This window comes from Myotis myotis, unplaced genomic scaffold (genome assembly GCF_014108235.1).
Source record: "Myotis myotis isolate mMyoMyo1 unplaced genomic scaffold, mMyoMyo1.p scaffold_m19_p_11, whole genome shotgun sequence".
NCBI classification, from domain to species: Eukaryota; Metazoa; Chordata; class Mammalia; order Chiroptera; family Vespertilionidae; genus Myotis; species Myotis myotis.
Genome location: NW_023416315.1, coordinates 54,108,576 through 54,121,878, shown reverse-complemented (window position 1 = coordinate 54,121,878; position 13,303 = coordinate 54,108,576). Strand labels below are relative to the sequence as shown.

The 13,303-nt window shown below is 43.0% G+C and overlaps 1 protein-coding gene across 1 annotated transcript in view; it reads left to right on the top strand.

The window, feature by feature from the left end:
* The window catches only part of TBXAS1 (thromboxane A synthase 1), a 155,767-nt gene that overhangs the window by 33,559 nt on the left and 108,905 nt on the right, over positions 1 to 13,303 (top strand). Inside the window, exons 3-4 of the mRNA XM_036328564.1 lie at positions 7,867 to 7,960; positions 10,938 to 10,990. Coding sequence (XP_036184457.1) covers positions 7,867 to 7,960; positions 10,938 to 10,990 — 147 coding nt within the window. The remainder of the gene's footprint in view (positions 1 to 7,866; positions 7,961 to 10,937; positions 10,991 to 13,303) is intronic.

The following is a 13,303-nucleotide window of genomic DNA, read 5'->3' as shown; positions in this document are numbered from 1 at the left end:
CCAGACACTTCTCCTTTACAGTATAGGCACAGTTCAAAACTCCACCATAAAATCAGGATCTACACACAATATAAGTTGGTGTGGTAGCTAAATAGTGGCCCCAAAGATGTCATGTCCTAATCCCTGGAACCTGTAGAATACCACTTTCAATGGCAAAAGGGACTTGAAAGATAGGATTGAGGATCTAGAGATGGGGATAGTGTCTGGATTACCTGGGTGGGCCCTACATGTAACCTGAGGATCTTTATAAGGGGGACCCAGGAGGAGTTGGTCGCAAAAGGCGATGTGATGACTGGAAGCAGAGATGGGAGAGATGTAGCCATAAGTGGCAGAAATAAAGAATCGATAATTCTCTGAATCCTCCAGAAGGAATCGTCCCTACCTGATACCTCAACTTTAGGCTAGTGAGACTGATTTTAAGCTTCTGGCCCCCAGAACCATTAGGTAATAAGTTGTGCTGCTTTAAGCCACTAAGTTTGTGGTTATTTGTTATAACAGCAATAGGAAACAAGTACAGTCAGGAAAGATTAGTTTATGTAAAAGAATTCATTCACTTCTTGGTAGGATTCCCCATATTGATCTTTTAGGTGAGGTACCGCTATACATTTAAAATAATTTTAATTACAAAGGAGTCAATAAACAAGTTTCAAAATCTATTTACGTTTTTGAACAGGCATTCACATGAAGAATCAAATATGGTGTCATGAAGTATCACTTGGAAATACAGTGAAAAGTCTTCCTCCTAGATGCCATTTTACATTAAAAGGAACCAGGGCTTCTTGGGGAAATGGCTGGTCCAGGTTTGGTGCAAGAAATGTGCAAGATAAACCTGAAACATCTTGTTATTTAAGAAAGTAATGCCGAAACCGGTTTGGCTCAGTGGATAGAGCGTCGGCCTGCGGACTGAGAGGTCCCAGGTTCGATTCTGGTCAGGGGCATGTACCTGGGTTGCGGGCACATCCCCAGTGGGAGATGTGCAGGAGGCAGCTGATCGATGTTTCTCTCTCATCGATGTTTCTAACTTTCTATCTCTCTCCCTTCCTCTCTGTGAAAAATCAATAAAATATATTAAAAAAAAAAAAAAAGTAAGGAAGCTGTTCTGTCAAAAGTACTCAGGAACACATTTACATGCACTCAACCAGCCGAAGGTGGGATAATTTGATAAATGAAATAATAATTGCAATGGATCCAAACACATAAAAAATATTTAAATCCATGAATTCATCATGACACAAAAATATCATGTCACCACTGTAAAATGTTATGAAATGAACTCTTTAGTTTAGTATATTTTATATTCAGAAGTTCCCTAGTAGACTACAAGAGATACTGAATGTACTGCATTTAAAAATGTGTGAGATGCAACTAAAGACATACTGAGAGAGAGATTTCAGTCTTAAATGCATTCATTAAAAATAAAATGACATTGAAAATAAGTGAGCTAAATTGTTAAGAAGTTAAAAAAAGAAACAAAAAGTAAAATCAAAGAAAACAGAAGGAAAATGATAATAAAAATATGAGCATAAATTAATGAAATAGAAGGCAAAAAAATAGAAATGATGAATAAAAGCAAATGTTGGTTCTTTGAAAAGATTAATAAAATAGGCAAAACCATGGCAAGACTAATAAGAAACACTTTTCTAAGTAGGAATAGAAGGAAATGTCCTTAACCCAATAAAGAATATCTATCAAAAATCTACAATAAAATCTCACACTTAATTTTGAAACATTAGATGCATTCCCATAGAGTCAGGAATATGAAAAGGGCACCCTCTTTTACGGCTTTTTAAAAATATTGTACTAGAGGTCCCAGCCACTGGAATAAGAAAAGAAAATGAAAAGTGAGACAAAGTATTAAAAGGAGATCAAGCTGATCCTATTTGCATAACATGTAATTGTCAGCATAAGAAATCAAAGAGCTTCCATATGTAAACCAATAAGAAAGTTTAGAAGGCTCATTGATTACAAGATTAGCATAAAAAAAAAACAATTAGTGTTTCTACACATGAGCCATACCAATCCGTCAGATATACACCAGATGATTTCCAGCCCTGATGGCAAATGAGAGCAAGGGCTTGAGGGGGTGAGTCATAGGAGAGGCCTTGAGCACGAGCCAGAGGACGCTAAAACAGAAATGAGGTGTTGAAGGGGAACTGAAATGACCTCCCATAGAAACTCTATATTTCCAAGGAACTCTTGCTTAATGCATGATTGAAGCAAGCTCTGTACTTACAGTTTCTCTATTATAGTGGTGGGGGAAGAACGGGGAAAGGAAGAAGAAGGATATAGAGTTTAAATTCAGCTAATAAGGCTGTAGTTATTAAATGAAAACTGTTCAGACTACAACTGCTCATTTCTTCCCTTTGCCTAAATATGTGCTTGGAGTCAGCTTGCAGTCTCCCGTCAATAACTGTTCATTTTCCAACTAATGCTTTAATTGCTGTGACATAATTCCGCCTGGCACCTACATAAACTGTAGTGGAAATGAGGTGGGGAGAAGAAAGAATAACTTCAAAGTTGGGAAATATTTTTGAAATTGGAGAAAAAAGGATGGCAAAAATGTTCTCTCTCTTTAGTGATGAGAGAAATGCAAGCATCCAGATACATTGATGTGTCGATAAAAATAGGAAAACATTTTATGAGAGTATTTGGTGAAATGAACACTGACAGTGAGGCTGACTGGGACAAACTTTCTGGAAAGCACTTTGGCAAGTGTACCAACATTTAACACCAGGGACTCCATGGACTTCAGGTTTGGAAAAGCTTCATGTATAAAGTACTAGAGAAGTTTCATGCCCAGAGATGTTCGTTATAGGAGCATAAAAATTAGCAAAAATACTGAAGACACCCTAAATATTAAACAATAAGAATAGTTTAGTAAGTTATATATGCACAAGAAGAATATTATATTGCCATAAAAGTAATATCCATAAAGGATTAATAACATGGACATACAGTATTCCTTATGTTAAATGAGAAAAATAGAAATAAAGGGAAATAGAAATAGAAAAAATATTATCTTATTTAATAGAAAGGTAATATACAAATTGACCATCATGCCCTCGCACAAGATGGTCACCCCCATATGGTCACAAGATGGCTGGCAGGGGAGGGCAGTTGGGGGGACCAGGCCAGCAGGGGAGGTCAGTTAGGGGTGATCAGGCTGGCAGGGCAGCAGTTTGGCGTCAATCAGGCAGGCAGGCGAGCGGTTGGGAGCCAGCAGTCATGGATTGTGAGAGGGATGTCCAACCGGCAGTCGGACAACCCCCGAGGTCCCAGATTGGAGAGGGTGCAGGCTGGGCTGAGGGACACCCTCCTCCCTCTCCCTCCGCCCCCCGCCAGTGCACGAATTTTGTGCACCGGGCCTCTAGTAGAGAATATGATCTCAAACATATAAAAAATACTCAGAAGATAAAAACTATAAAGACTTACAATAAAATGACAGTAGGCTTTCTCCATGATTGTTCTAACTTTTTTGCTCAAATTTCTATAAAGTAATTCTTCTGGAGAGCTAGCAAACCTCACATCCTGTTCCCTTGTCATAAAACCTTTTGAAAAGGCAATGATTTAAGGCCTTTTTTCTAATGAAGATTTTGATGTGGTCCCAATTTTTTTATGAAAGTTCTGGCAAAGCCTTTGATGGCTATGCATGTGGCGAGCGTAGGGTAACCACAAGAAAGCAATTTTCTTCCCCACAGAGTAGCACAGGTGGGCTACCTGGCACCCCGGGCTTCACCTGTTCCTGGAGCATCATGACTTTTCATCGCAGGAGAAGTGTTATTTGCCAAAGAAATCTTTCACCATTTCAAAAACGTCAGTAGCCTCTGAAATTTCCAAAAGCAGCTCACCAAGCAGGAATTCTTTCTTTTTAAAAATATATTCTTATTGATTTCAGAGAGGAAGAGAGAGGAAGAGATAAAAACACCAACGATGAGGAAGAATTATTGATCGGCTGCCTCCTGCATGCCCCCTACTGAGGATCTAGCCTGCAACCCAGGCATGTACCCTTGACCAGAATCGAACCTGGGACCCTTCTGTCCACAGGCCGATGCTCTATCCACTGAGCCAAACTGGCCAGGCCAAGCAGGAATTCTTTGATAGTGACGGTGAGGATACTGAATGAGCAGAGGAGCTGCTGTTTCCAGAAGCACATAAGAGAAAAACCCACTCCTCTCTGACTGCTTATGATATGCATAGGCAAATCGTAGAGGGTAGCTTCTCATTTGACTGGTGTTTTCTTTTGCTCCAAGCTCCAATCAGCTTGACCATCTCTTTAATATTCCACTCATCAAAATATTCCCCAGTTTATCGTGGGTGTCTTCATTGGCTGAACAATGGGCTGACCACTCTTGTTGAATGCATCCAGAAAAGGCTTTGTCTTGGGGAAAACAGAATGTTGGGAAATTTCTAGGCTTTAAAAATGGAATCTTATTTTGAAAATGAGCCATTTGTCACAATTTATTTTGAAAATTGACAGTATAAGGTGCACCCTGGCATTTGCAAGATTGGGGTCCTGTAGCAATAAATCACTGCGTTATTTGTCACAGTAAAATCCAAGGATGTATCTGAAGCTACTACATACATTTTTGTTGTCATTTTCCAACTAAGTATCCTTAATGTAAGCAATGATGCATGTGCATAGGCACACTAGTAACTGTGAGATCCATTTGCATGCATACCCATACAAAGGGAAGCTATTCTAAATATCACAGCACAGTTGTGTACCACCTGCTTTTCACAGCAGCATCCTCGGCCACCTGCACTTTTTTGATGACACAGGAATTAATGGCACATTTTAACATAAAAGAGCAAATTTCTCTCACAATGACAACGTTTAAAGTATCAGCAGGATATTTTTAAAAATCCTTTTTCATTCATGGGTATTCTGGTTTATCAATTTGCTAGGACCGCCATAACAAAGTACCACAAACTGGACTTAAAACAGTGGCATTTGCAAACCCCACAGTTCTGAAAGCTGGAAGTTTGAAATCAAGGCAGGTACAGGCCATGCTCCCTCTGAAACCTGGAGAGGAGAATCCTTCCCTGCCTCTTCCTAGCTTCCAGTGGCTTGCTGATGATCTTTGGCATTCCCTGGCTTGCCGCTGCATAACGCCAATCTCTGCCTTTGTCATCGCTTGGCATTCTCCCCGTGCCTCCATTCACGCGGCCGTTCTCTTATAAGGACACCAGTCAAAATGGATTAGAGGTCCACTCTACTTTGGTAGGACCTAATTTTAACTAATTAAATTTGCAACACCCTATCACCAAATAAGGCTATACTCTGAGGTACTGGGAGTGGGGAGTTCCACTTATCTTTTTTGGGGTGACACAATTCAACCTCTAACTCCTGGGGTTCATAGATTCTGGGTTAAGAGCCTGTTGAGAGAGACAGAGGGGACCCAGGGACCAGGGAATATGAAACAAGGGTGCAGAGAAGGAAGGGGGAGGGAGACAAATGCAATTTTGCTCGGTAGTCTGGTGGCAGGGACCTCACCCTGCTGATTTTGGCGCAAGGACTCTAGTTACTGATGGCAACATTTGGCAATTCCTAGCTCAAGACCCTTAAGGTCTACACTTGAGTCTAGGCTGCAAGTGAAGTTGATGGCTGTGACTAGAACATTCTCTGCTGATGCCATGTCTTTGAAAATGTCTGAATTTTGTGCAGGGGCACACAAGCAGTATTTTCATAAGTGGAGTTACATAGTTAGGACATGGACTTGCATAATAATTAGCACGTGTAATTAGGCACAGACTTCTTGTCCTTTAATTAGACAATCAAGACATCTAATTACAAAATTAAGATGTAATTATGTGGCCCAAGATGACATATTTCCTTCTACCCATTAGAGATTATATTTCAAAAATAATTCACAAAAACTGATGAAGACATGGACCTAGGAGCCAGATGTGAGACCCCGAGGGGAGTAGTAAGTGGACTGGTATGCTGCCTTTGCTCTCTCCTCTTAGGTGTGTGGGGAGTTATTTAAACTATCATCTCCGACTTGAAAGAATAACTCTTGCACCCCGTGCTGTCAACCTTTGGTACACACGCTAATGAAGAGGAGTGTGGGCGTGACTGATCCATGTAATTCGCACACGGCCCTTGATTGTGGTTTGTAATTACACTTGCACAGGGACAGAAATGTGAGGTCCTGGGATTCATTCAAACCCGATAATGCAGCCATATGGTGGAACCCTGGGTCGGGGAGCTGGGAGCAGAACCCTCTTCCTTTTCTGCCCTGGCCTGGTTCTCCCCTGTGGCCACTTTAAAAGCAGACTCAGCCGGCTGGTGTGGCTCAGTGGTTGAGCATTCAACCTATGAACCAGGAGGTCATGGTTCGATTCCCGGTCAGGGCACATGCCCAGGTTGTAGGCTTGATCCCCAGTGTGGGGCATGCAGGAGGCAGCAAGTCGGTAATTCTCTCTCATCATTGATGTTTCTTTCTCTTTCTCCTTCTCCCTTCATCTCCAAAATCAATAAAAATATGCTTTGTTTTAAAAAAGCAGACCCATTGCTCAGAATAACACAAATCAACCCTTAGGCTGGACTGGCCTTTGCTTGAATATCTGAATGTTCGATTAAAAGTTCTTATTTGAAGTGCTCCTCACTGGACTGTAAGTAGGAAGGTCAAAGACTCTAGCAAGCATTCCATTTTTCTAATAATAAGCCAGTGATTCTTCCAGCAGTGGTTTGTTTTTCTTAAGTTCCAGGTCTGCTATGAAGCCCAGCTGTAGTGATACCCCACAGTTTTCCTTGCTCCTAAATTAAGATTTGGCTGATCTCTGCATGATGCTAAACACCCAGTTTGACTCATTAATTTTTCTGAACTAACTGAACTTTTGACCTAATTAGCTGGCTGATCAGGGATCACAGCCATATGTCCAGGGTTTTCAGAACCAGCGCTGACTTTCCCGGCGCTCTCCCTCTGTTCCCATAAACTGTTGAAACGTCCCAGTAACTCCAATGTTTTGACAGCCACATGCACTTCTCAGACTGCCGCTCTCTCCTGGAAAGTGGCATAGAAATCTGTCAGGCGGCATTTCCTGATTTTTGGTTAAGAAAATATGTTTCCCATATGGTTTCAGGCCGTGCAAACAAAGACATGAAGAGGCTGTTAGTGGTTGGTGATGAGGTCTCGTCTCCATGGGGTGTTCCTTCCGTCCCTATTTTTTATTTTTAGGGACGGAGAGAACACTCTGTCCCTAAACATGTGCTGTGGGACAAATTCTGTGCAGGGGTCAATTTTGACCAAGAAAATAGACAAATTTGCACAGGGAACTTATCTCTGCCATTGTGACTTTTTACCCCTTGCCTTTTGAAACAATTGTTCATGGTAGATTTAGAGCAGTGGTTGTCAACCTTTCTAATGCCGCGACCCTTTAATACAGTTCCTCATGTTGTGGTGACCCCCAATTTCATTGTTACAAATGGAACATAATTAAAGCATAGTGATCAATCACAAAAACAATATGTAATTATATATGTGTTTTCCGATCGTCTTAGGCGACCCGTGTGAAAGGGTCGTTCGACCCCCAAAGGGGTCGCGACTCACAGGTTGAGAACCGCTGGTTTAGAGGCAAAGGGAGACATGTGTTTTAAAGAACAATTTATTGATGGGCATTTTAGGTGGGGAAGGGCATTTGGACATCATGTCTCAGGGGTCACTCAATCCGGAGTAATTTACGGGGTTCTATGCCACTCACTCCCCTATAGGCCTCTACCTCTTCAATCCTTAGATATTGTCAATGGAAACGGCTTTTCCTACCATTACTTCCGGAGGACTCAATAATTCTGACACCTTATAAAGCCAAAAGCATGAATTCCAACTTCAGTTTCTCTGGTTTTTAATTTGCTTTTCCCCTCAGGTACTCTACTTCGGCATTTTCAAGACTGGAGAAGTTGGGCATCAGACATCCCAAGCCTTCTCCTTTTATTGGAAACCTGTCGTTTTTCCGCCAGGTAAGGGCTGCTGTCCATGCCTTCCAGCATAAGACATGCTGAGCCCAGTGCAGCTTTGCCCTGAAGCACTGCTCCTGTCTAGGTCACCCACACCTGGAGTGGTTGGTATGGGAAGGTGCTATGTGATGACAATGACCTATTGCTTATCACTTATCAATATGCACTGAGTCCTGTCATCCATTCACCCAGAAAAATCAGTTAGTTGGTGCCTAAATGTGCCAGCCCTGGAGTGTGGAAGAAGTAGAAGTTACTTATGCCCTCAAGGGCACATACCAAATAGTGGTGGACATCACCAGATCAGATCTATCCTAGCGCTAGATGGGGTAGCTGTCCTTCAGAGGAGAGGGAGAGCCATCCTGGAGGACTTCCTGGAGAAAGGGGTCCTGCAGGGGCAATGGACACAAAGACAAGGACACACAAGCCAGATGCAGAGCGACAACGTGTGTGATGCACCTGCCTGAGAACCAGGGCACAGCTTGATGAGCAGCCTGGAAGCCAAAGACTGGGAACCCCTGAGGATTGCAGCTGTGAGAGAGAGGGAGGGAAGGGAAGGTGGAACAATTTCCTGACAGTCTGGAAAGGCAAGTGAAGGACCATTCATGTGCTATTATTTGTGAGTAAGAGAGGGACACCAAAGTGGGCGATTACTCTGTAAGGAAGAGAATTTAGGTCAGGACTGCAGAATCCGACTGTTGTTGAAGTCTAGGTGTGAAGTGAAGACTTGGCTCAGGGTGCTAATAACAGTGAAAAGAGAGGGGTGCTGGGGACAAAATTAGTACCTCGTGTGACTAATTAGGTGTAGAGAATTCAGAGCAAGATGAGTCAAATGTGCCTGTAACTTTGGAGCCAGGGAAACGGGGAAATGGCCATGAGTTGTTGGAAGGGAAGCTGGTTCAGTGAGATGCCTTTGACTTGTCAGAGTGACTGATTAGCAAGTGGAAATGTCTGCATTTGTAGATATAGGCCCAAGGCTCTATGTTCTAAACTCGATGTTTCCCTCTCATTGGGTTTTCTCAGAAGCCAGTGGTCTATTCTGCTAACTCACGGAGGTGCTGCCACTAGACCCCACATCAGGAGCCAACAGATTCAGCGTGTGAGAGCCACTAAGCCGAAGGCAGGAAGAACCCAATTTGGGCCAGTCCTGATAGTAACCCTTTGAGGTCTTTTCAGAATCCCCCCGCCCCCGCCCCCCGGAAAGGCAGGCCCTTGGTGCCAGATAGAAAATCACGCTAGCTATTTCTGTCCTGCTTCCTTCTCAGTTGCTCTCTCACATCAGTGTCTCTCTCCCTAAAAATTCAATAAAAACATATTTTAAAAAAATACAATGACTAGTGGTCAGGCCCTGGGAGCCTTCACCATCCCTCACAACAACGGGTGCGTGAAGGTGGGCTGCAATGGGACCAGTGGCCCTCCGTGCGTTGGTCTAATTTGCCTTCCTAACCCATAGCAGGTCTTTCTCCATGAACTTATCTGAAGCCTACATGGACCTGTGTACTGTAAAATATACTGTCAGCTGTATGACCATATCAGCTACCATCCATTCCTCTGTCCCTTTCTCTGTCCGACAGCCACTTTCACTCTTTACTGTTGCTGTTTCTCTCTTCTTAGTGTTTTTAAAAAAAAACACTTCTCATCTCTATCTCAGGATGGCCAGTTCACAACGTTAAGCCCACAGCTACACCTCATCTGGGCTCCGTGTGAGATTCCTGAAGCAAGTGTGAAGAAATTTCTCAGTGTGAAAATAGAACAACAGCCCAGATAGGAAATTTAATACATTCCACATATTTTGGTGTGTATGTGCGTGTGTGTGTGTGTGTGTGTGTGTGTGTGTGTGTGTGTGTGTATGTGTGTGGTGATCAGTTGCATTCAGTTGAGTAATTACTTTGGTATTAACATTTGGAGGGAAACAGTCTGACTGTCGATGTGAAGAGAACATTGTGCCCCTCCCTCTGGATAATTTCCAGGATGCTCTTCTTCAGCTCGTCATCCTTGTATGTACGCACTCTGCCAAGTTCTTTGAGAACACAGCAATTTCAGTGACTGTTTTTATATTCATATATGATTTCCTTGATATATGGCAAACTTAGACCATGAAAGTCGATTTAATGAAAATGGAATGTATTTCCATCAAGGACACCCACCTCTTTGATCTCCCCAACTTTAAACTCTCACCCACCCATCCTATGTCTGCCCAGATTCTTGTATTCTCCATTCCCACAATACAGGGCTAGCATTTTCCACCTCCATCCCAACCCATGCATGCTTAAATGTAAACTTCATTTCCACAATACAAAGGATCTAGCAATTTCTAACCCTTCACCCATACAATCCCTCTATGTGTATCTGCACACATACTCCATCCCTATACACAACTCCATCTCTACAACACAATGAGTTTAGCATTTTCTGAGCCTCCACCCCCATCCCCACACATACCTCCATATATAATCATTTCCCACTATGAAATGTGTCATGTTTTGTCCTATATAAAGTTGCTCTAAGGTTCTGAATATGTTGATTTTAGTTAAAATTGAACTTGGATGACGATAATTCAGAATTTGTGATAATTTGGATAGACCCAGCAGATGTTTACACATAGACTGGCTGTGAAAAGAAGCTTTGCCAAAAATAATAATAATATAAACCAAATTGCAGAGGGGAATGTTAACATAGTTGGGAAAGCAAACAGTTTTCAAATATTTTAGCAGCAATTATACACAAATAGTTTAAGTACAGATGATCTTTTCTGTCCATGAAAGCAGAGCTGATGGAGACTTTTCCTTGGCAACATATATATTTTTAAAGCTATTAGTTTATTCTAATACTCCAAAGTACTTGAAAGCAATATCACTTCAATTCTTTTTTATTGTTTATGTAATTGCGTTCTCGCTGTTCCAGACTTCTTTTCTGAATACTAAGTTTGAACACTTGACATTTTGTTGAATAGTATTCTTACTCTAGTGTGTGTTTTCTGCAGGGTTCCTGGGAAAGCCAAATGGAGCTCAGAAGGCTGTATGGACGTCTGTGTGGGTAAGAGGGAAACTCCGTTCTTCTACCATTTTGATTTTTGTGTGGTGAATTGTTTGGAAGTAATAACAGGATGGGAAGGTATACGTGTTTCTATCTTTTGAGGATCCACAAAAGGGAGTGCCCAGCAGGTGAGACCCCTAGAAGAGACCACAGAGTTGGCCAAGGGGACATCGGTTAGCCTGAAACACCATCACTTCCCAGGCTTTAAGACCCTGACCATCCCTGGCTGGTGTGGCTCAGTTGGTTGAGCATCATCCCATGCACCAAAAGGTCACTGGTTCCATTCCTGGTCAAGGCACATGTCCAGGTTATGGGATTGATGATCCCCAGTAGGAACATGCAGGAGGCAGCTGATCGATGTTGTTCTTTCACATCAGTCTCTCTCTCTCTCTCTCTCTCTCTCTCTCTCTCTCTCTCTCTCTCTTTCTCTCTCTAAAAATTCAATAAAAACATATTTTGAAAAAAATACAATGACCAGTTGGTCAGGCCCTGGGTACCTTCACCATCTCTCACAATAACGGGTGCATGAAGGTGGGCTGCAATGGGACCAGTGGCCCTCTATACATTGGTCTATTTTGCCTTCATAACCCATAGCAGGTCTTTCCCTATGAACTTATCTGAATCTTACATGGACCTGTATACTGTAAAATATACTGTCAGCTGTATGATCATATCATCTACCATCCATTCCAGTATACTTTTGAAAGTGAAAGGGGGTGTTATTAATAACTAGAGGCTTGGCGCATGAAAATTCATGCACTGGAGGGGGGTCCCTCAGCCTGGCCTGCCCCCTCTCACAGTCCGGGAGCCCTCAGAGGCCAGAGGTGACCTGGCAATCAGGGGAAGGTGATGCCCCATCACACCTCTGCTGCTGCCACTGATGGCAGCGCAAGCCTTGGCCAGCCCTGGTTACCTGTGCCTTGGGCCGGCCTTGGGCGGCTGGGCAGCCACCATCCGAGGCTTGCCTGCTCCTCAGGCCGGCCCTTGGTGGCTGGGGGGCTGAGGGGACTGGAGGCCTTGCAGCATGCCTGCCACCCTGGCGGGGCTGAAGGGACTGGGCGCCGCCATCTTTGAGAGCGGGGCAGTCAATTAACATATTCCCTCCTTATTAGATAGGATTACCCTAAGACAGCAGTGGAAATTAAGGCTGGCCTGTATGTACATAGGGTCACCCTAGTTCTCAACCAGGTAAAGTAATATAGACTTCCCTTTATTATTCCCTGAATTTTCCCTTTTACACTTCAGAGTGTGCTCCCCACCAACTTTCTAAAAAAAATAAAAAGAAAGAAAGAAATTCTGGAATCTAATGAACAAACCCATGCTCAGAGCATTTGCCCTATTCAAGATTTCAGACTTGAATCAATTGACTCTCAACATGTGTCTGTCCACAGTGGTGTCCTAATCATTTCAGGCTGTTGTCACACAATTTATCCTTAGCCACTGGGTAATTTTAGTAGCTCTTTTCTAGGCTTCCAGGTCAATGGTAACTTTTCTGGGACAGTAAATTTCTGTTGTGTTCCTAATACACATCCTGATGGGGTCCAGTGTCTTGTGAGTCCTCCAATCCCAGAATGCGTGATGCTTGTTCTCCCAGCGATGATTTCCGAAAGGGATTGACTTGTATCCTATGTGGACACAGCCCTACCCAGGAAACTCACAGTCTGGCCAAGGTCTGCTTAACCACTCTTTAGTTGGCTATGTGACACCATGAAAGTAATAAATTAAGATGTTATACTACATGCTCTCTGTATGAGTTTGTTATTGCTGTATAACAAACTACTCTAAAATGACGTGACTTAAACAACAAATTATTATTTTTTTATCATGTGCCAGAGGGTTGTCTGGAATTGACTGATCTGAGCTACCCTTGGCTGGGAAGCTGAGATGAGCTTCCTGGTGCACCGCAGGTCAGCTGGGGAGGTGGCTCATGTAGGTCAGGCTCAGCTGGGGCAGCTCTGCTCCACATGCCTCTCATCCTCCTGGGAACAGCAGGGCAGGCTCTTCTCACGGTAAAGGCAAAGATTCAAGAGAGCAAACTCAATAGCACAAGAGTATTTTGAGTGTCTGCTGTACCATATCTGCTAACATCCTATTGGCCAAACCAAGTTATATGGCCAAACCCAGAGTCAGGGCAGGAAGTTTTGTGGCCAACCATGACATTGATGGAGCGGGAAGGTGTATTCTTCTGATGGAAGGACAAGTAGATGGTGCATATCTTCCAGTAATAAGCAACTCTACCTCACTCTCTAAGATCTCTTTCAGTTTAGTCTTTCTTTTCTTTCGTGTGTGTGTGTGTGTGTGTGTGTGTGTGTG